The 23,900-nt window shown below is 37.9% G+C and overlaps 1 protein-coding gene across 12 annotated transcripts in view; it reads left to right on the top strand.

Moving 5' to 3' along the window:
* The window catches only part of R3HDM1 (R3H domain containing 1), a 54,851-nt gene extending 35,481 nt beyond the window's left edge, over window positions 1-19,370 (top strand). For 9 of the 12 annotated variants that reach the window (XM_074873742.1, XM_074873743.1, XM_074873746.1 and 6 more), the window contains 11 exons: window positions 1,350-1,610; window positions 2,099-2,219; window positions 7,081-7,235; window positions 7,806-7,954; window positions 10,182-10,285; window positions 10,902-11,069; window positions 14,099-14,268; window positions 14,483-14,633; window positions 16,073-16,155; window positions 16,927-17,011; window positions 17,953-19,370. In XM_074873742.1, the coding sequence (XP_074729843.1) occupies window positions 1,350-1,610; window positions 2,099-2,219; window positions 7,081-7,235; window positions 7,806-7,954; window positions 10,182-10,285; window positions 10,902-11,069; window positions 14,099-14,268; window positions 14,483-14,633; window positions 16,073-16,155; window positions 16,927-17,011; window positions 17,953-18,323 (1,818 nt within the window). In that variant the 3' untranslated portion in view covers window positions 18,324-19,370. The remainder of the gene's footprint in view (window positions 1-1,349; window positions 1,611-2,098; window positions 2,220-7,080; window positions 7,236-7,805; window positions 7,955-10,181; window positions 10,286-10,901; window positions 11,070-14,098; window positions 14,269-14,482; window positions 14,634-16,072; window positions 16,156-16,926; window positions 17,012-17,952) is intronic. The other 3 variants (XM_074873750.1, XM_074873751.1, XM_074873753.1) reach the window with 1 other exon arrangement.
* The last annotated feature ends 4,530 nt before the right edge of the window (window positions 19,371-23,900 follow it).

The following is a 23,900-nucleotide window of genomic DNA, read 5'->3' on the forward strand; positions in this document are numbered from 1 at the left end:
GAAAGTTTGCTTTATCCATTATTGATAATACCATGTTTCAGTAGTTAGTCGTGGTTGCACTGTACAGCACTGTAAGACAAACTGACCAGATCAGAATTTACTCATATTGGTAGTGTAACAGAAATAAATGGGCATTGCTTGGGTTTATCCTTTGGACATTTTTAGAGATAATATTAACTCATAATTAAATGTCAGTATCTACTCTCTAAACTAGGTACTATGAAAAGCAGAATGTAAAATCCAACGTAGAAAAGCATTATAGTTGCATTAATAAACATCATTAAAGAATGAAATGCCCAAGCTGAAGTTAGATTGGTAATCTAATGAAAATACAGCTTTTTAAGCTGTAAAGGTATTCTAAATAAAGTTTTTGGTGCAAAATCATATTTCCAGTAGTAATTAAGAATATCTTTAGCCTCAGAACGATAAAATTTCATCATAAAATGGAACACAGCTAATCAGTAAAAGACAGAGCTTGCACTTACTCTTTCTTGATTAACTGCTATCTTCTTCAGGATGATCTAAGAGAAGATCAGGTGGTCTTAAAATATTTCTAATGTTTCTCTATGTTTGGAGAGTCCACTTTTGATGAACCATATCTTCCTGTTTAGCAGACAAATACAATACTAGTGATCACTTCTAATTTCCAGCATGTTGATAATTTGATGCTGAATTGCTTGCAAAGAAAAGGAGCTTGGGGTTACAGTAATAGACATTTCAAATTTCCCAGAACTCCTGCAGTGCTCAGTGCAATCAGTATCATCATTCCAGATGTTAGTAAAATACAGATAGTAGGTAACCACTTGAAGACATTTCTTGCAGCTGTTACTTGATTTCAGGCTAAAAAAATTAATCCTTGCATGTAGTATAATACCAAGTTTGAGGAATGTGCCTTGTTACTGAGGATTAGAGCCTCATTAACTTAAGCTCTTAAAACCAAAATTTACTTTAGCAATACTAATGCCTTCTGCTATTTTAACTGGGGTTAGATGTTTTCACTCAAGCTTTGGAGTCCAGACAGAAAATGTTAGTGACACAAATTCTGAGTTTAATTTTGACAGTTGAATTCTTACAATAAGTAGAGGCAGATGTAATCCAGAAATGGAATATTTGCAGTGAAATGAGTGAAGTCTCTGAATGTGGATGTTCTCCTGCTGTCAGCTGTGAAGATAATTTACTACTGTGTTCCATCTCGGTCTTTCCTGTTGTTCTTTGGCTGATGTTGCTATTGCACAATAATTTGAGACATGCATATCTGAAACTTAATGAGATATTTGGCTATTTTATTCTTTTCTTTCATGAACGTACATTTGTGAATGTAATTTTTTCCCTTTTTTGAACTACTGCAGCAAGACAACCTAGGATCACAATTTAGCCATATGAGTCTTGCCCGCCAGCCACCTGCTGATCCCGCTGAACCTCATACTGCGATGTTCCAGTCCACGGTAGTCCTCCAGCCCCCACAGCAGTCTGGTTATATCATCGCAGCTGCCCCACCTCCACCACCTTCTGGGCAGCCAGTTTCTGCTCCAGGCTACTCAACATCTAGCCACCCTGTCAACCAGCAAGTACTCCAGCAGCAGGGATATATGCAGCAACCTGTGCCACAGGTACAAGGGCTCCATTTCCATCCTCCCACAACCTGTATTTAAAAACTGATTACACTCCTCCATTAATGAGCTTTTTATATGGTGTGAGGCTCCCTGTTAAACTGCAGCTGTGTGTGTTTATTCTGGGGTTGGGGAGGGTTTTCTGGTTTATGTGCTTTGAAATGAATGACTTCAGTTTACTCGAGGAGCAATAATCACCCAGGTTTTCCTGTTTACCTGTAACTGGTAAAACTCATGTTCTGCAGCGTTTACTAGTATCTTGGATGTTTCTTTGTGGAAATTGGGAACTGTTACTTCTGCACTGAAAGTAGAAGAAATTGGCTGTTAAAGAGGGAATTTATGTAGTATAAGTATTTTTAACTGCTATTTATCATCAGCTGCACCTCTTAATAAGTTTTGCATCTTTCTTCTATCATGTAATTGTTTGTTTAGGTGTCTGCCTTCTATAAACTTGCAGTCAGTAAATCTTTTTAATTGTTCGTTTTTAGATGCCAGCTTGTTATTGTACCCCCAATCAGTATCCGCACTCCAGTCAACAATACCGACCTGTTTCTGTCCATTACAACACACAACAAAACCAACCACTGGCACAGCCTGGGCAGCAGACAGGTGTGTGGAACTCTTTCAGCATTTCATTAGAACACCTCCTGTGCATTTCCTCCTGGTTTTGCTTTTGAAACGTATTTTGCTCTAAATTTTCAAATAAGGGAGTTCAAATATGGGATAGAAAGTGTAACTAAGGTGGAAAATATGAATCAGCTCTTCATGAAACTTGAGATTTGAGCCATTACTATGAGTGGTTCATGCTGTAACTTTAATTATAGGAGGATAATATTTTTTAAGTTTAGAACCGAATAACTTAAACTTGTAACTTAGTTACTAACTTGTTACTAACTTGCAAAGTAAGATGAATTAGTACCTTTAAATGATGTAAGGTTGCAGAGGAGTACCTTAGCTGAAAGTTCTAAACAAAGGATACTAATTTTAGATGTTGTGGCATGAAAGTAGTGCTGTGCAGAAGATACTGGTGATACTGTTTTAATTTGTCTTTCTGTCCAATGGTTAAAGGTATCTGGGTATTGAATAGAATATATAATGAGACTTCAGTGGTTGGAATTAGTTTTCTGCTCCTCCTATTTTTAGTAAAGACTTTTCAACTGTTTCTGAGTTACTTTTCTATGAATATTATCAAGCTGTATTTGTCTCCTTTTTTTCCTGTTTTCTTTTTTCCTTACAAATTGTAACTGTAGCTACCATTATTCTGATAATCTATACTTACAAATATTGTTATGACTTCTTCAGTAAGGTTTGGATTCCTGAAGCAAAGTTACTTCTGAGTAATATCTTGACTGAGTCAAAACTCTGAGAAGTAACTAGTGATGTTTAGTGGCAGAGATCCTTAAAAAATAAGGCTTTTATACCATGTCTTAGTTGAATACATTGCACCTAGGGTCCTTTTGAGCTTCCTTCAGGAAGAAGGATGTTTTAATTTCTCCCCTCACCCCTATATGTTGCTCTACAGAAATAGGATGAAAGATCAGCTTTTACAAATAATAACTGGATTTCTTTATAGCTGTTCTATGAAGTAGCCTGTAAGAGGGTTAGCTCCCTCTTCCTCGTCTAGGAAGTGTTCCAACAGCAGCAACACTTGAAGTTGTTATTCGGGGTTCAGTTCACAAATTTACACAGGATTATTTCATTGCAGAATCATCAAGATGTGATGCCCACTTATGGGAGGGTTGTCAGATCATTTTAAAATACTGTTAGTACCTGTTTCCTGCAAAATAGATCACCACTTTTCACTCTTCTGAAGTGAAAGTATATTGACATTTTTCAAAGAAAAACAAATTACTCATTTTTACAACTTGTTTTATCCACTAGTGTTAAAGGTGTGTTATCCCACTGCATTACACAACCTGCTTTCCTTCCTCAGAATTTTTCATACCTAGACTACTTAATAGCAAAAAGTGAGGCTCCACTGGGGTTAGCTGCCCGTTTATGGGGACACCCTCTGTGAATAGCACACAAACTCTCTAAATTGGAGAGAGCCCAGTGTACGTGTGTAGCTAAACAAAACAATCTGAATTTGAAAGCACGGGGTGACGGTGCATCAGCACCAAGATGCAAAGGGAGGAAACCGTTGCTATTAGGTAAGTAAGTTTCTTTCTTGTATGTTTTTAGCTCTTTAAGTTTTAACTGAATTTTGCTGCCTGTAATGTGGACAGGGTGAAAAGCATCAGCAGCTAAAATATCCCTCTGTGTCCTAGAAGAAATAAAATAGGAAAGCTATGCAGAGAGCAACTTTACTGCTTTGATAATGTACCTGTAACCCTGACACCAAGGGATCGTATTTAAGTAGTGAAGGGGTGGTCCAGCCAATAATTCCATTCAGTCTTGTTTGATTACCTGGTGTTTACTAGCACTGATGGTAGAGAGAAGTATTTTACTAGCAACTGTATAATAGTGTTTAACTCAAAATCTCCCAAATTGCTACCTAGCCTTTGCAGGCTCTCATTTACTGCTTTATAGGCAAATTAGAATCAGCATTCTAGAGATGGAAGGTTCCGTGTCATGTTTTCTATTCTGTGAACTGCTCATGAGATGGTGCATTTTGAAATTGTCTCTCTTGTAGATTTATTTTAAACCAGAAATATTTGTATTAAGATGACACAGCTACGTCTGAAATGGTTGATGTGTATTAGCGACAGCTATTTTTGAGACAAAAGGCAGCATGTTACTTGGCTAATGTAGCAATGTGTCTGGTCAAAAATGAGAATTTACAAATCTTGGATTACATAAAAGCTGTGGGGTTTATTCATCTTATATAAAGTGGTTACTAACAATGAAATAATTTTGCAAACACAAATTTAGATAAAAGATGGCAGCTTCTGAGAGCATGGCAACTGAAGCCACTTTTGGTTTAACATCATGCAGCGGCCTGACTTTATTTATGAGCTGTTGGATTCGGGGCCGTAACACTGTCTGAGAGGTTTACATTTCTCACAGTGAACCGGTCTCTTTTTCAGCTGCTTCCTGGCTTCCGTTGTAAAGGATTTCAAGTGAAACATTTGGGGGATTCACTTTTATTAAAAATGCTTTGGTTGCCCAAAAGATGTTGGGAGAAGAAAACTCTTTACACAAAAGGCATTTCTGATCACCATGATAATGAGGGCTCCATTACCATGAGACCCTAACTACAGGTTGATGAAAAATCTTCTCTGAACTATGATTACTGTAGGAACATCAGCTGAAGTTCAACTAGCTTCTGCTTCAGAATGGCCCGTGATAAAACTATTACAGTTGTAGTAATAGCTGTAGCTGTAGTAGTTGTAATCAAGCTATGCTCGGAGCCTGTTAACCAAGTGATTGTACTTGCTTTTCTGTTCTTGAGTAAAGGCTGTTTCTCACTCTTAATGTGTTATACAGAAAATGTATTTCTGTATCCTGTAAGTTAACTTTTCTTCTATTAACAGTGATTTCTTTTTCATTATGTAAATATTAAGAAGCATGCCTTTTTATCTGCTGTTTCGGAGTATTTCTGTGTAATGAGACAGTCTGCTATGGCACGTGTGGGTTTTGTGCTGAGTGCTGCATTTCTGCCAGACCACTTGCTATGCAGAGGTGAAACTGTGAAGCTAAAAATAGAGCATTCTTCAACGCTGTGGGGAACCGTCTTGGCAGTCAATTTATATTGTTCCAGTTCTCTCTGCTTGCCAAATTGATCATGTCTGTCTCTGGAAGTGCCAGAAAAAGCTGAAAAATATTCACAGCTACATTGCAATTTCTGGGAAATGAGAGGTTTAGGTTGCAGATGTATTGATTGGATCCGTCATATACCGCAATTTCGCATTCTGCTGCTTTTTAGGTGTTGTAGATAATTTTGTAACAAAGTACATTTAAGCATTTTGTTTATTACAGATTGATTTTTGTGCACAGTTCAAACTTAAGAGTTATTAAAATTTCTAATTACTAATCCTAATTCAAGCATGCATTGTTCTGAAGTTTTGTGTAGTACTCTGAAAACATTTCTAGTGTGTTGTGTGTTTCTAATGAATAGCTCTCTTGGTTTTAACAAACTGAACCTTCTTCCCTTCAATTTTCTGAAGCAATATGGGATTGTATGAAGTTTTTTAGTCTTCATTGTTGCAATTTCTGCAGAGACAGCCAGCTGAGACTGTTAATTCAGTGTTCATTGTACCTTCTATGTATGTAATCAATGAACATTGGATTTTGTTTACAAAAGAAGTGGTTTGTGTTAACTGATTTCTTTTCAAAATAGACCATGCAATTTTTTAAACACAGTTTTAAAAAAAATGCAGTGAGTGCTTGCAGCTATATTTGCTTTTATTATAGTCCCATACCCAGGTAGGGAGCATGGGCAATGTCAAGGTCAGTAGAATGTGAATGTGTCCAAGTTCAATACAGACTTTTCTTGCCGTCAGTGCATCTTGACAAGCCCAGTTTTGTTATTCTGGAGCAATAACTGGCTTTGTCTCAGAAACACTGATAGTTATGGGTTTTTTGCTGATGTGGTAAGTAGCACATACCTGTATAATAGAATACAAGAAAAAGAACTTTACTTGTGTTCTGCATGTGTTTTGATCATGGTAGCAGTTACCCACTATAGGCTTTAAAAAAAAAAAAAAAGTGGACGTTAAGGCTGGACCTAATAAATACGCAGATTTCCTGTTTGGGTTTGGCACTTATGCTTGGTATCTTACAGTTTTTTTGGGTTTTTTTAGGCCATTTTGGAAAGATAGCAGAGGATACCAGTTTAAGTAATAATAAATTGTTGTAGAGGCACTATAGAGGTGTGAATATGAAAATCTTTCTTTTTTTTCCCCAAGATAACTTTGAATATGTCTTCCACTGTATATGAATGTGGCTTTTACCTGGAAGATTTTTCTCAGTTCCCAGTTGTTTTTAGCATTACAGATTTCAGTAGAAATTGTCCTTTTTCAAAAGATTTGCCCATGTGCCTTACACAAATTTCCTTGAAATGGGATTCAGTTTTGAATCATAGCCAAGATGCTCTCATCCCTAGGGCACCAGAGGTACCAGTAGAATTTAGCATAAGTAGAATTTCAAAACTAAAGTACCTAGAATGGCCTTGTTCATAATAATAGACAATTAATTGGCTTTGATACTATCTAGCATGCTTTGTTCAAATGCTTTCAGCTTTCACCAACCAAATCAAGGTGTTAATGCATGTAACTCAAAGTGTAAATAAATATTGCAAGCATGGGAGCAGCATTGCAAATAGTACGTATAATATTTCATGCTGGATCCAAATGAATAGATCTGTTAATTGTAATGTTGGCTTCTTTTAATATGCATGATAAGTTCAACTGCTATGAAGTTGTCAGATCTAAAAAGTCATTGGAAAATGCTATACATACATTTTCACATGGGCAGTTGTGTGTAAACTGTGTTCATTATTTCAAAATAAGATTTAAATGTATAATTTCAGGTTACCAGGTTTTGCCTAGCCAGCAGCAAAACTACCAGGGTTTAGTTGGAGTTCATCAGTCTCAGAATCAAAATCTAGTCAGTGGCCAACACAACAACGTTGGGAATCAAATTCAAGGTGTGATTGTTCCATATCCTTCAGTGCCATCTTATCAGGTGGGTAATATATTCAGAACTTTCCAATCGTTCTTCTCTGTGTTTGAGTGCTTTTTTTTGCTTTTTTTTTTTTGTGCATTGCTTTGTAAATGGTAGAAAGCTGCAAGCAGGTGTCAAGGGTGACTGGGGACAGAAATTAAAAAACAAAAAATTCCACAGTTGAAGTGAAAAGAAAATCTATCACAAGGGCACAAGTTGTATCCTGGTGAAAGTCAAGTGCTGTGTTAATTGTGATTCAAAGGATGGGGAAGAAAAAGCTCATAATATTTCCCTCCCCACCACCCCGCTTCCTGTTGTAGAGAGAATCTCTTTTATTAATGGATGGAGTCCCTTGGAACCACCATTTCCACTGGGGGCGGGGGGGGGGAGTGGGGGATAAAAAAGTGGGTTTTTTTAAATAAAGCACCATTATTTCAACTACTGTTATCACTAGTCTTCTGCATTTAGAGAACTCCAAATCTTTCAGTTTCTGGATTTTTTTAAAAAATTCTTACACAAACTAGGTGATGGTCAAGAGACAGAAAGAAACCTTGTCTGCAGAAGAAAATCTTAATGTGATCTCAATTTCAGGTTTCGGTGCCTCAAGGTTCCCAAGCAGTGCCCCAGCAGACATATCAACAGCCTGTTATAATTCCAGGTCAGTCAAATCAAGGATTGCCCACAACAGGGATGCCAGTCTACTACAGTGTCATTCCATCAGGTCAACAGAATAATTTAAGGTGAGGTGAACTCGGTTATTTGATTTCTCAGCAACTAGGCTTAATTGGCTTGTAATAACTGACAGGATCTGCTATAGTATTGCATATATTAAAATAGATTTTAAAGGCAGAGTTACAGACACGTTATTTATTTTTGCTCTTATGCAATGAACTAAAGCAAAACCAGTACTGCTTTAATTGGGACATACTTGTTAGACTGGAAAACATTGTTTCCATATCACTTTCAGTGATACTTTACCACAGTTTCACGTCTTAAGTTTTCTGTGTTCCTTTTCTTGTACATGAAACACCAGTGTGTTCAGTAGCAGTGCCTTTTTGCTGCAACGTTTAAGATGACCGTCCGTATTCACTGGTTTTGTCAAAGATAATACTTTAATAAGGTGCAGAGAAAAGAGAATTTGAATCTCAGAGAGACTGACTTTTATTCCTGGTTTTTGGAGCTGTGTCTGGAAGGAGCTTGGTTTACTTTGTGTCGCTAATAAGGCCTGCTGGCACAAAGCTGTCGATGAAACAAGTATAGGAACTTCTTCCTATGCTTGGCTTTTGTTTGATAAATAACTTTTTTTTTTTACCTACCTTGGTAACAGCAAATTGGTCTGCATGTACAGACCACCCTGTGTATACGTATGTGTCCCCAACACAGTTTGAGTATTTGTGAGAGAACGGATAGAGATACCTAAAAGAATTCATTAGGATTAATCCTTGTTACAAATTTTTCTTTCTCTAGTTTTCTGAACTTACAAATGTGCATCGTTTAAAAATACCTCGCTTGCAGCTTTTAAACAAGCAGCAACAGTATGAAGCTTGCTTCATCCTTTTGTAAGTGCAGAGACTTAAATAGTATTTGTGTCATCACTGCATGGCTTCATCTACTTAAATCTGAATTCCTGTTCTTTGTATCTGAAGGTTCTTTTTATCTCTCTGTAGTTATATTTGAGGTTCTATGAAGTCATAGGTAGACATAATCCCAGACTTTTTTTGAAGTAAGTTTTGTCGCTTGATCTTTTGCATCATTTAGAATGTGTCTCTCTTTTGAACAGGGAAACATTTGTTAAGAATTCAGAGCAGGCTAGCAACTAATGACAGCATCTTGCTTTTATCAAAATAGTTATGTTGCTGCACTTTGACAAGGAAAGCAGGATACTGTTCTGCAGGAACTGAATAGTGTAAAAGCTACAGGTCACTATTGAAAACTATTATCAGTAGATGAGGAGCTGTGTGAGAGCACACATCCCATGCAGATAGAAAACCATCTGGTTTAGTTTTCACTGAGTTTTGTTGGCTTTAATGGAAGGGAATCTTTAAATAAGAGCTATATAATTGAACTATGGGACAAAGGATGGAACAAACTTCTTGTGATGAAATGGCAAGTCCAACAGGTTTACACCTACTTTTTTTCCACAGTTTGAAGTAATTTTTTTTTTCTCATTCCTTCAGAATGTTTGCTTTATCAGTTAGTACAGAAATGAAGTACAGGATTTTATAGGCACCATTCTGATTGTGGTCCACCAGCCTGATGTCCTGACTCTGGCTGTATGGTCAGTTAGTGGTATGACAGAATTCACCAGTGTCTGTTACTTACCTGTTTTTCCCCTGAATGCCTTGAAAAATACCTGGAATAAATAAACTTTTAAAGTTATCCTTTTCCTACATATTACAAACAAATGAAAGGTCATTTATCTCCTTATCTTTCTTTTCCCACACCTGCTTTGCAAAAGCCATGGGAAGGCAATCGTCTCTTTAAGCTGGGTTACTTCACCCCGAAGCAGAAGTGTGCTCCCTTGGTGTGCTCACTAAACTGGCTCGGCTGCACGGGGCCAGCCTCCACCTGAGGGACTGCACCTGAAATCCTCATGGCTGGTTCTGTGGGGATTTAACTCAGAGTTAATTCTGGTTAACTGGGCAAGACAACAAATTGTCTTTTTATGATTATTCTACATGTCTTTATACTGATACAGCACTATCGACACAAAAACAGTATATCAAAAGAGGTGAATTAATACAGCTTCTTAATGTATGCAGGGCGTAAGTTCTTGCCAAGGAAGAGGTGAAACTTCAGTCTTCTGAAGAATTAGTAGATTCAGGTGTAGGTGGGAATAATACTGATTTTAAAATTAATAAAATCTCAGTGATTTGCAGTACGTGTAGACAGCAAATGCAGCAGTCATGATCAGATGTGTAGCATAAATGCCTGTTAGTGATGTTCTTTTTATTATTATTATTGCAGTTCATCAGTAGGATATTTGCAGCCTCCTGGATCAGAGCAAATACAGTTTCCTAGAACATCATCACCGTGCAACTCTCAGCAGCTTCAAGGACAGCAGTGTGCAGGTTGGGGGAATACAGTTTTTATTGAAAGACTTCAAAAATGTCTAGCTATTATTATGCTGGGTGATTGGATATTTGCTATTAAGGGTTTGATTAGAGTTAACTACTGTAATATATTTCCTTCTGTGTTCCATTTTTTGAAGTTATGTTGGAGGTAGATTAACTTGACATCTCAAGTTGTTTATCATTGAAAGCTCTCACGTTACTTCCTTAGAATTCAATAATGTACATCGTAATGCTTTACACGTCTGCTGGTGAGTGGAGACAGACATGGGAACTATATGTTGTCAGCAGAATGACTTCCATCTTTTCCTGAATAGCCGCACGGGTGTTTTGAGGTTTGGGTTTACATTTGATAGAACAAGCAAGGTACGTTTTGGAAGCAGTATACCTGGCTCTTCTACTCAAGAAGCACTCTAGATTTCACTTAATGGAGTAGGAGGAACAATTTTCTTAAGAGTTCCTGAGAAGAGGGTGAAAACTAAGCATTCTGGGTTTGGACAGAGAGGAGAGGTAGCTCTTTGACCTGCTGAAAAGCTAAATGAAATACTCCAAAGCTGTGTGGGGTGTTTTGGTTTTGTTTTTATGGTAGCCTTATTTACTGCTTTTACTTCCATAGTTTATAGCAACCATTCGAGTCAGAAGCCATCACCTCCTACATTATTGCCACCTTCATCAAAGTCAAAGCCACAACAGGCTGCTTCCATTGTGCACTACAGCATAGTGTCTCCACCCTCATCATGTAAAAGTTCGCCCACTGGTCTTTCCATCATGCAGCCAATAAAAGGTATATTTTATTGGGATTTTCATCTAAGCCATTCTGTCTAGAAATCTGTTGTAAATTATCAGATTGATTTCATGGCTAACTGCCAGAACAACTGCAACCTGAGTGCCTTCTCTGCAAAGAGTTTTTTGTATTTCTTCATCTGACTTGCTATTATTGTAATTTTTTCAATGACAACTCTGAACTTAAGTGAAAAAATAGCCAGCTTCATGGGGGCAGCCTGGCGGCAGCCTTCAACAGATAAGTGTCACTTAGCAGAAGCACTTAAATAAGGTCTGGAATGTTTTGATCTACAAAATATTTGGGTAATTTTTAGGAGGTGTATAAATGGCAATGTTGATGGCGTGTGAAAACAGTAGTGACATAGAGCTTGTCATATCCATGGAATGTTTATAAAGGTTAAGATCCAAACACTTAAAAACTCTGAATTTCCAACCATAAAATTGATGGACTGATGGGGAAATTAAGAGCACTAGGGTTAGTCTCCAGACAAGAGATTGTAGAACGATCCTGTGAGCACAGCAGTACTGTCTTTATTTCACCAATAGGGAACTGGGTAGATGAGAGGTTTGGCTGGCCAAAAAGGGGCAATCTCAGATCCTGCTGTCTCAGTATTTCGCAAGCAACAGATTAAACAACCCAAGGTCAATGACTTAGATTCCACTAGAGATGTGGTGTTTCTTACAAACATTTATCTTCTAAGATATTTTTAGAACCTGTTTATTAGTAAATAGATAACATGCAGTGAAGTGGCAAGATAGCCAGGTTAGCAGTGTATTACAGTTCACAGGCAGGTTTGGTTTTGGTTCCATTTTGCTTCAAGTTTGTTTGGCTTTAATTCTGGAAGACTGTCGCTTCAGGATGTCTGAAATCGCTCTCACACTAGTTTGTTCTTTTACCTTCCTAATTTATTCTGGAAGTGCTGGTTTCATACAGTTTTGAAGGCCTGGTTCAAACATGTTAAACTGCGACTTAAAACTGCAACTTAAGTTTGGGCAAGGGGGAAGCCCTGTATTACATAGGGAGACAAATCTTGAGAGAATAAAGAAAAGCATGCTTTTCGGTAAGCGATGAGATGATGAATCAGGGCCACTGAGGTAAGGACAATGAGGACGTACACAGCCAAGCAGCAGAGTTGTGTTTCTTTTCATTTGAAAAAGTTACAGAGGACCAGACTGCAAATCTGGGAAGCCTTTCAAGGATTTCTTCTGGGTTTCCCTTCTCATGGGTTTTGACAGGTGGTAAAGTGTCTGCAAACTGACTCATGCATTCTATGACACTTCATTTTGCAGGACGCTGGTTTAGGAAAATAATTTCATTTATTTTCATTTCCTGAAATGCTGTGGAACTAGAAGTAGTAGAAAGAACAAATTTTTCTGGATGTACAGAGTTTTTCTTTTGCAGTTTAAATAGCATTTTCGGATTGTGACACTTTTAGAAATGGTGCTGCAGATGGTTTCAAAAGACAAGCATGGTTTTGTTCGGTGTTCAGTTCTCACAGAACAGAGGTAATTCAAAAGAGTATGCTAGAGTGCTGCAGAACGAAATACTGTAATATAAACCAGTAATACGTAAGTGCATTTATAATATTTATAAATATATGCATAAAATATTAAACTGAAATCAATTTTCTTGTGTAAAATGTGGTGTGTGTATATAGACGTTTGTCTGTTACATCTCAGGTTTACATTTAGGGATTACAGCTTTACCACTTGGAAACTGTTATGTTATTCTGATTATGTAGTAGATTTGTAGTAGTTTTATATTTTATTTTGCTGTGCAACAAAATAGAAATATTCACAATGTGGCTTTTATAGGGACAAAGCAGGGACTCTTAATATATCCTCTGCTAAAGTTGGCCAGATATCTGATGATTCCATTGCAGTCTAACACATGGGTAAAACTTTTTGCCATTAAAAAGAAAGTATAGATGTGAAAACTTTGTTAATATTACTTCATTTATTTCTATAAATATCAATATAGTAAATATTTCAGCATGCAATTTAAAAAAGCTAATACCATTTTAATATTCGGAGGTCATTATATTCTACATTGTTTGGTTTGCTTTTCAAAGGAGTCTTTTTGTGAAGCCCAGGGGTAGTTAAAACAATAGCCCATTTTAAAAAATGCAAGGTGGATGCATTTTATAATCGGTATCTGACTGCTCCTAACTGATGCTGTGACGTAGGTGGTAAATAGAGAAGATTGAAGAGTTCTCCTTTAAAGGTGGATGATTAAATGATGTTTAAACCATGTGTATTAATTGTGGTCTCTGAGAAATGCTGTAAAGAGTGGGTAGAGCAGAGAAGGAAATTGCAACCAACCATTTACAAGTAAACAGGACATTATAGAAGTTACCTGGGCCAGAGCCAGGTCAAAGGGGGAGGACACAGCTGCTCTTGCGGGCAGCCTCTCGTCACAGCTCCTCATGAGAAACCCCATAGAACAGCGCTGGCTCTGGAGCTCTTCTCCCCTGGCTTGGCCTTCCTGTAGCCACTGCAGCAGCCAGCTGGTGTGGGGTGTGGGGATCAGTGTGCAGGCTCTGCCCAGAAAAACATTCCTATATAGGACTTGTAAATGAGGGCGATTTTGCCTCAGACTAAAATTGATTCCAGGCCTTGCTGTATGTCATGTAAAACTAACCAGGCAATTTCTATTTTTAAATAAAGCATATTTTTGCTTACTATCACGTTCTTCAAGACAGTGCTCTGACAGTAACTATGGTGAATAGTTTCAACTACTATTAAATAGAATGATTTCTTTTGAAAATATTCTCACTAATGAGTTTCAGTGGTTCCACTCTCTCCTAGTTCTGGGAAGCCCTCTCTAAGTTAACTATCACACATCTATCTGATAGTGGAAGTGTAATTTTACAGAAGATACTGTTCTAGTTTTCTAGAATTCAGCAGCTTCTTAAGGAAAACATTATGTTACTTCCCTTTTATTTTTTTTAAATTCATGTCTGTTCTGCTAAAATGAAAATTAAAGTGCATGATGAACTAACTGTATCCTACTGCTTTCTTGTCTTGTAGCGGTAGCACCACCACCAGGTGGAGGAGTAGTAATGATGCAGCTCAATATCCCTAACAACCCTCAGCCTCGCAACCATTCACCTCCACAGTGGAAACAGAATAAATATTACTGTGATCATCAAAGGGGGCAGAAGTCTGCAGAACTTAGCACTTTAGACAGTGCTGCGCAGGTAGGAGGCTTTTGGTTTGTTTTCCAGGGCGACTTACAAATTGCATAAATTGCATCTTTGCATGTTTTTTCAAAAGTTCTTTTTGCAGAATAAAAATCTGCTCTGAGAATACTTAATATAGCTATTTTAACTTTACTTCAGTCTTTGAATGGTGCAGGTGGTGGTTAGCTTGTCCAACGAGGTACTTTTTAAAGCACTAACCTGTTTATTCCAGTTGCAGCACAGTCCTCAACTAGGTAGTCCTGTCACCTCACCGGCCCAATCACCAGCACCAGCTCAGCTATCAAACATGAAGAACATCCGTCCCACACTGACACCTCTTTCTATTGTGCCCCAGTTTTCTAGACCTTTTGTCCCTGGACAAGGTATATTTTTAGTTAACTAAAATGTGTGTATGATTTCTATTTGAATGTTTTAAAATACAAGTTATATGAGGATTTTCTGATGAACTGTGGCTCACTTCAGTAGTATTGCTATTGAAGCAGGATCATCAAAATAATCCACTCAATCATCATGTAAAACTTTACCTTTTTTCTCTGCACTGATACCGTTCCCTGTACTCTCAAAAGCTTTTGATCATCTTGTTATTGTGAGAGCTTCTATAACCCACTAGCTTTCTCACAGGTGAAACTCCCCATTTCAGCACTGAAAATATTAATAAAATGTTCGATACAATTTAGCTTCAAGCTTTAACCATAAATCATGAACTTGACACACACTGTCACAAAGCATATAACTTTAGAACTACAAAGATAAAATAAATAACGTGGGACTAGTTGACTGTAATACATTAGGTGAGCATATTATCTTTTGGGGGAAAGGATATAGAAATGTGATGGCGAGACAAATGTTCTGCCAGACTCACTTACTAGTTGATGATGCACTGAATCAAACCATTGCCTAATCAGGAATTCTTCATTCCTTTGTAGAAAAAGTAGTGTGATGGGATTAGAGCCTCTAGCCAATGCTGTTGCTACTTCAGTATTTCAGATAGTACCCACCCAAACACAGAAAAAATTCCTTGTAGAAGAATTTCAATCCTCTGCTGCCATGTTAACAGAAAAACAGAAAATAGGGAATTTTCGGAGATGTGACAGTTGATAATGTTTAACAACCGAATGATAAAAAATCCCAGTGAGCAAAGACAAACTCAAAATTAGTGGGTCTGTTTTACAGAAAGATTTACTTTAAAGCAAAACTTACAGAAAATTCTGTATGTCTTCCTTATTGATAAAGAAAACCTTAATTTCTTGTCTGTCTTATCTGCTGCATAATCTTTCAGTTATTTATTGCTTTGTATTCTGAGGTTGTTGTAAAAATTGCAGGTTGCCTGTTCTGAAGTATACCACTCAACTTTCTTAATTTTCTGTGATTATTAGAAACTTCTATTCCATTGTCTTTGTGGATCCTTGGAGCAAACAGGAATGTGAAGATGTACCTGGCTCTAATCAGGGATATAACCATGGAAAGGATTAAATTAGTACTCTGAGAGGAGCTTTAGCCTTATTAAGCTCATTTTGAAATGAGAGGATTTAGATAAGACTGCAGTGAAGAAAAACTTTCAGTGTGTGTTTCAGTGTAATCCTTAAATGCAAGAAAGCTTGTACCTTTTCACCTTGTGATTGGTACGTGACTGACTGACATTTATTTGATCATGCCAAATGTTATTTTGTTAGCCTAGCCAAATGCAGTACTTGGTGCAGAGTTATTCTGCTTTTTCTTCTGTGTAAGACATACATCGTAAGAGGAACTTGGAGGAAGATTTCATATAACAAAAACCCTTGTAATTACCTTTCTCTTCAAGGAGACGCCAGATACCCATTGCTTGGCCAACCCCTGCAATACAATCCACCATCTTTGTTACGTGGACAAGTAACAAGCCAACAGGTATTGAGAACAATCTCCTGGCAACACTGAAAAAAATGGTTCAGGACTACCTTTATAACCACCATGAATAGGGGAATATGCTATCACATGAGAAAAGGAAATGAGTGGAAGGTGCTTGCTTTCCAGTAACAGTTTATTCATTTGCCAGCACTTCCAAAAATCAGAGAGAATATTTGCTAAAAGGATTTTCTTTTGTATGAATAACAACTTAAAAAACCAAAACAAACCAACAAAACAAAAAACCCCCACCAAAACAAAACACCCACACAACCAACCACCCACAAACAAACAAAAAACCCCATGTGGGTATTTCTAAACAAACTGGGTTTTGTTTCTTATTAAAAAAAAAAAAACCTAAACCCAAAATATTAGTGTTAGCAAACTAGAAAGTTTTGCCATGTATTTAATTTTTGGGACAGGCACACAGACCCCCTACCTCTACCTTGCTCAGTTCTACCTGGGATCAGCCAGAAGATGTGATGGGATGGGGGCGGGGGGGGTGGGGTGGGGAGTGTTTTTCCAAGAAGATTTGAGGTGACTTTTTTTTTCATCATTTCTTCCCTTTGTTGTGAAGCCAAGGATTGAATGTGCCTCACTGCAGGACTGATAATCTCCAAGACTAAAATTGGACATGAAAATCTTTTCTGTACCATGGTAGCACAGGTCATTTTCCAGACAGTCCTCTGCATTGTTTTTCACTGAGCTAACCTAGAAATTTTAAGATATTGGTGTATTGTCATTAAAATACATCATCTATGTCAATCTTTCCAGTGTCAACCTGGAAACAGACATGGAAACAGGGGAAAGAAACCAGCAAAGAAGGCTGCTTCAGCAGATCTTGGTGCAGGAGAACCAGGTATAAAATTGCTGATTGACACAGTCCTCCGGAAAAGTGAATTATGGTGATGGGCTGGGAATGTAACAAGAAAAGCACAGGGGAGAAAAGGGCCAGAATTAAGAGTAATTGGATGGAAATGGACGTGGCAAACACTGGAGATGTAAGGATGGACAGGAGGACTTGATTTGGAGAGAGGGGAGGGGGGAGGTTAAATGAGAAAAGGGTCATTTTGAAGGCTGCAGAAAAGACCAGAGAAGATCAGGATTGGACGGTACTAAAAGGAAAAGCAAGTTGGTCACTTTACTGGACGCAAGTTCTATTATATTGTTACATTAAATATACATACCCCTGCTCCCTTCTACTGGCATGAAGAGTAAAATCAAACATAAACTACAAATTAGTTTGTACTTTTCTCCCAAATGGATTTCAGGGGACATATTAGGACAGCTACAGATTAGCTGCTTGAGTAAGGAAAGATGTCATCCAAATAAAACCTGACATCTATCTTCATATCTTTACTGGAAAGAATTTTTGTTGTAAGTGTTACCTGCTATTAACTCTTTGCAGAAAGTTACAGATAAATCAGCTTTTTCTAACAGTTTACTGGAGAGGATTTTCTGAGAGAAGAGAGACTAGTTTCTTAGCACGGTGGTGTGTGAAGAGTTAACAGGTAAAGCCAGTGAGATATGCTATAGTGAGTTCTCAGACCTGCTGCAAAATTAGGTGTTGATTATTCTTCCCTCTCTGAGGGCCCTCTGTATTCAGCTTTTATTTGTACACTTGTAGCTGTACACAGTGCTAAATGTGAAAGCAAAAGGCTCTAGAACACCAAAAATGGAATGCCTGTGTATTTGGTATCAGCCAAGTGGAGATACAATTATGAAATAACTCTTTCCATTGTGTTTGTCGTATCATTAAGTACAATGACCAATTTAGATTCAATGTTTTTCTTGTTTCAGTTGTGGGAAAAGTTCTAGAAATTACTGAGCTGCCAGAAGGCATAACTCGTATGGAAGCGGAAAAACTATTTGGAGAACTTTTAAAAGTTGGTGCCAAGATCCGGTGGCTAAGGGATTCACAGTGTCTACAAACACAGCAGCAGCAGCACCATCGTCGTTACTGTGGCAGCGGAGACAGTGGCGTGAACACTGAGCCATCCAAACCTAGTGACTTGGCTTCCACTTACACGGTTCTAGCTACGTTCCCTACCATGTCAGCTGCTCAGAATGCGTTGAAGAAACAAAGTAGTACCTCAGTGAACAAGTTCAGGCTGAGAACAAGCAAGAAGCACTACGACTTTCATGTTCTGGAAAGGGCTAGTTCTCAGTAGCAGTTACATCAGTGGACACTCAGCCTTTACTACTTCCATGTCCTCCGCTCCTTGATTGGCTTGATGTTTTGGGGTTGCTGGTCTCTTCGCAGAGATGCCGGGGATGTTTTGTCATATGACATTAGCCATTGAAGAATAAATAACCCAGTGATCCAGCAAGATGAAGAAAAAAAAAAATACAGAGTTAATCCCAGACAATAGCAAGGAATCATCTTTGAGACAGGCAGCTTTCTACAAGGAATGCTGTTGGAATGCCCCCTACTTTTATAGTAGTTTTGTTTTATATTTTTGAATTCTTGTATCAGATCCAAAGTTCTATTGTACAGCAAACATTCATAAAAATCCATACTCAGATTTGTATTTTATAAGCCCTTTTCACAGCCAGCACACAGCTGTCCATTCCAAGGCAGGAACCTGAGGATTGGTAGAGGGGAAAAGAGAACCATTTTCAAGAAATTACACTCATTTTCTAGCAAACTACCCCAAATCTTCAAGTTAACCTGTTCTTTGTCCCTTGTGGCTTTCTTTTTTTTTTTCTTAAGAAAAAAAAATATATAATTTTAGTAACTAATTCCTTAGATGGTCATTTTCTTTTGAGATTCATTCAAGCAATGTCAAAAGAAATTACAAGTAGGTTGTACCCTTGAAGGATTCACTTCTGATCCAGCAAGTTTAGTAATTATTTAAAGGGGAATAAGTTTCAAAGAATGTTCACTGAATCACATTTTAATATTTCTTCTTTTTAGCAAAAATGTGAAGAAACTAAAATGTATCTTCACAAGTGACAAAATGTTTGCACTTTAATTGTGTTCCCACCAGTATGGATCTCTTTCTCTTCCTTTTCACGCTAAGATAATTGTGTTTAAGTGCTGGAAACCTTTTTAATGGTTTAAGTTTTCATCATTTGCAGATGCTCACTGGACGTTAAAGATTCATTGCACATAAATGAAACAAACTTTTTTCAATTTGTGTAATTTGCAAGGCTGTACAATGTGTGCTGATGCAAGCCTTTTTCAGTTCAAGAAAATAAATGTTTACAAACACAAACTTTTTCAGTGCCCTTGTTTAAACTTCTAGGAGTCTTCTGAAACCTGGATGAACACATGTTAATGGTTTGGATCCCTTCAAACATGAGAAAAGAACTTTAAAATAACACAAATACTGTAACTTCTCCAAGAACCACTATTGCTGTTCCTCTTGAAGCATTTATGTTATCCTGCCCTTCATCATTTTAAAATGTTTCCCAATGTAAGTAAAAAGAGAGAGAAATTGATTAGACACCATAAGGGACTGCTCCTGTTTTTTTTATTTTTAGGCCAGGCATTGATTTGTTGTGTAGATGAGCAACTACTTGTTTCTTTCTTAAGGCTATCACTTTTTGAAAGATGCATTTGTAACTTCTGTAAGCAGGAACTCAAGGTAGAAGTTATGTTTAAAAACATTTTACAGAGGACAAGTAAAGCATTGATTTCAATCTTGTATACAAAAATTCCTAGCCCTGAACAACCACACATAAACACATGACGTGGCAAGAACAGTCCTATGCATGTTCAATTCTTAAATCATTCATGTGATGAATCAAAGCACTGGGAAGAAAACTGACCTGTCTGGGAATAACGTAGCCTAATAAACTAGGTCTATGGGACTTGATTCTGCAAAATGCTGTAGCAACAGGCATTTACGTGACTAACCGTAAACTTACACACAGATGCTCCCCTCAAAGAGGGGGAAATGTTCTTCTTCGAGCCCCTAGCCGAAAGCCAAACTGACTTATCCCTGTCTGCTTTTCTAAAAGGATGGTATTTCTCAGCATTTGAGTTCTTAGGGTACTGCTTGACTGAATATACTACTTAAATGAGGGGATATATTTCTTCCTCCTCTGGTTGGATTGCTGTAGTTCACTGCCCCCAAAACCAAAGATGATAAGAGCCCCAGCTTAGGCAGATGATAAAATTCTCCTCCTCTGAACAGCCCTGAGAGAACATGAGTAACACAGGTTCCATCATGACCTCTTGCCCATTTCCAGTGGTAGTTTAAGATTATGGTTTTAATCCTGTAAAAGTAGTTAACAGATTAAAGGTCTGTAATGACAGGTGTCACAGCCCAGCGAGGCAGCTGCCTCCTGTGGCTAACACATTCCAGGACAAGGTTTTCCACAGATGTTGAAGAGTAGTCAAGAGCTGAGAGCTTCCATCTATTCTGAACGACCTAAGAACTAAATCTAACATCAAACCATTTCCAAAGAATGCTGCATGACTTCATTTCATAACTCTCCCCATAATAACCACAAAGAAGCAAGTGTAATGAGGGGTAAGCATGGAGAACACAGGCAATCCAAACAAAGGGAGGGGAGGGATGCACTGATTAGGAACAAGGCCCAGCAAATATTTAATTCATAGAATCATCGAACAACCCAGGTTGGAAGGGACCTCGAAAGATCATCTGGTCCAACCTTTCACAGGAAAGACAGCCTACATAAGATAATTCTTATCGAGTAAGTTGTAAACTTGCCCTGGAAGAAAGAATTAGAAGATTTAACAAGCCACTTGCATTCAAATCCTGAATGTGATACTTACCTACAATTACTACAGGCAGGTCCCCCTTTCTGAGTACATTTCCCTCTGCAAAACAGGGGCAGTTACTTTTTTTTTTGATCTGGACATACAGATATGAGCCACAGAGATTACAATTAACAGAACTCTGGAAGTGTCAAAGGCCTCTGATGTCTACAGGGGGCACAGAAATCAATATTTCTGCTTTACAATCTTGTTCATTCTTGATTTTTCATTTCATTTGCTATTTCATACTCTCTAGTAAGTGAATGGGGTGGAAACTAACCAAGACCATTTGTACCTTCCTGGCTTTCACACTTCTGCCCCTTTTCGTTACTTAAAACACACAAGCCTCAGGACTGTGTACAAAACCTCTGGCACTAGATTTGTTCCATAGATGTGGATCATGTTCAAGAAAGCAAATAAATGCACTTTATGGCATGAAATAGACGTAGTACGTGAAACTAGCATTCTCAACAAATCTTCTAGTACTCTAGTGTATTTGAGTTTCCTGTCATTTAACATTAAAGCCATTTTAAAAGCAAATAGTGGCAAAAGGGATTAAGTGGGGACTTAAATTATATTGCAGTAATTTAATTTAATACATTTCATTTGGTTGGGAACACATCTTACAGCTTTCACAACTGAGGAAAAAGCACTGGAAGAACAACCAGAAAAGCCAAACAAATCTGGCTATTACTTACTCCACCAAAGGCTACTATGTCTTGATTTTAATTTTTAATTAGTACTGTTATATTACTGTGTGAAATGCATCCCTGAGCTGTGAACAGATTCAGCGTTATCTGTGATATTACAGTGAAAATGATAATTCAGTATTAAGAAAACAAATTTAAGCTCCACGCTCTGGGAACACTCTAAGCCCCCAGCCCAGCGGTTGGATTCGAGTGGATGGTGACAGCACACCCGTGAATCCGCTCACAGCCTCCACATGGCTGCTGAGCTACGGCCTCACGTGCCTCGTGCTTCAGTCAGACTGGACTGATATGAAGTGAAATGTTGGCAATGGGCATCTTGCGTCTTACCTGAGACTCCCTGAGAAAATTTAACCCATTATAATCTGAAATCCTTTTCTTTCATTCACACACTTAGAAAATTACCTAAGAGAAGTAGGGGAACACCTACAAAGAAAGAAATGTGGCGGTGTGGTGTACTGAAGACCGCAGGGCTTAAGTGTGTCTACCTGCAACCACCCCTAGTCCTACTGGCCTTCTGTAAACACGTTGTTTCAAGATCCAGGTGGTACAGGACAGTGGTATGTAGGTGGGAGTTCAGTTTTGTCAAATCACAAGAAGAATTGTTTAGCTTGATGAATCCAATAAGGTACTTTGATATGCAACATGCCTTTCATCCCTTTTTTTCCTTGCCCTATTCAAATAACTATACACTTTCCCTATGTGGTAATGCAAGCCGCTTCCCTCTCAAGGTGGCATAAATAGCTACATTCTCATGCTATGACACTCATTTGTGCCTTAAAACTTCACATTTGACATGTTTGTTGGTATGAGTTAATCTTGTACGAACTTGTTTGGATGTCTGAAAGGAAGTCATAATTAAAATTGCAACTAACTTCTTTTATAAATACCTATTTCAGCTCCACAACATATTTTTTTCCCTAGAAGACTGGTGCGGGCTGTCATTTCCTCTATTTAACCCTGAGGCAAAGAATGTTTATATGAAGTTTTGGAGAAAATTGATCACGTTTATGTTACAGGTCACAAAAAATTACTGTAGCTGAAATTTTTATGTTTCCAGCTGAGAAAGGACTTAATTCAAACCCTTCAATGTTTCTACAGCTCAGTCTTCATGAAGGTTGATGTGCCGCCTCTATTTGATATGCTGCTCCTATTCACATTTAAAATGGTTTGGGGATTTCTGACTATTGATGTCAACAAGTATAAAGTTAAACTGCACACTGTCAATATGACTTCATTTTGGAAGCCTTATTTCTTGGGTGGAGACCAGAAGCCTTAAAAGGGCCTAATTTCCAAAACATTCTGAAAATTAAGTCCCTTTAAGTTCTCTTATTCTGGAACCTGAAAGTCACTATTCACATCTGAAAACTTCAGATGCAAGGTCCAGTCTAAATGAAGTTGCCTCTTGGCTCACTTGAAACTGTATGCAATCACATTCTTACTACAACACATATGAGCCTCCTTTAAGTTCAATGTCTGCCTTCTGTGTTCAGGCTTGTAGGGCTGGAGTCTGGACCTGACTCTGTTTGGCAGCCCTTTATTAGCAAGGTTTATTTTTTACCCCGCTTGTAACTACTTGATGTTTTGTGATGTTTGCCATTTATCAAAATTTGTCAGGTCGGAAGTGGATCTTGCTTAAGAGATAATTAAGTGTTAAAATTTGGTCCAGGGCACAAACACTTTAATGTTTGCTGTTTTTTTTCATTTTTCAGTCTTACTAAAAAGCACACAAGCCTAGTCATTATATGGGATGCATGCAACTGTAATGAACTGTTTCTGCACTTCTGAAGAGAAACTTGAATGTCAGACAAGATTAGTGCTGTAAACCAAAGAGCTATATAGGAAAAATCTGTATGTTGCCGATAGATGTACACTTTTAAAACTGGTATAAATTATAAAAATAAACTGTGCTGCTGTGTATAATACTTAACAGTGAGGTTTATTCTTAATTCAGTTCCCACGCCCAGTTAAGTGAGAATCTGAATTAGACTGGGGATACACCGTGCTAGGAGTAGTGAAATTTTTCAGACTCAGGTGCAACAGAGGTGGAAGGCGTGCTAGAAGCTGGCTGCAGTATGGACTAGCTTCAACCCTAAGTGATCAGTTACATTTCAGTTCCTAAAATTTCTTATCAGCTAACATTAAAAAAAAAAAAAAAAAAAAGGCAATATTAAACATCATACTTGAATTACAGAGGACTTCAGTTTGAACTTGAGAGGGGAGACACTGGCATTCTGCTTCTTTCTGTATCTTAACTTTTGCACTAGTTGGAGGGTTAATTAGGGAGAGTGGTATACAGCACAGCCTTGCCC

The sequence above is a fragment of the Strix uralensis genome, chromosome 6 (assembly GCF_047716275.1).
Source record: "Strix uralensis isolate ZFMK-TIS-50842 chromosome 6, bStrUra1, whole genome shotgun sequence".
NCBI lineage: Eukaryota > Metazoa > Chordata > Aves > Strigiformes > Strigidae > Strix > Strix uralensis.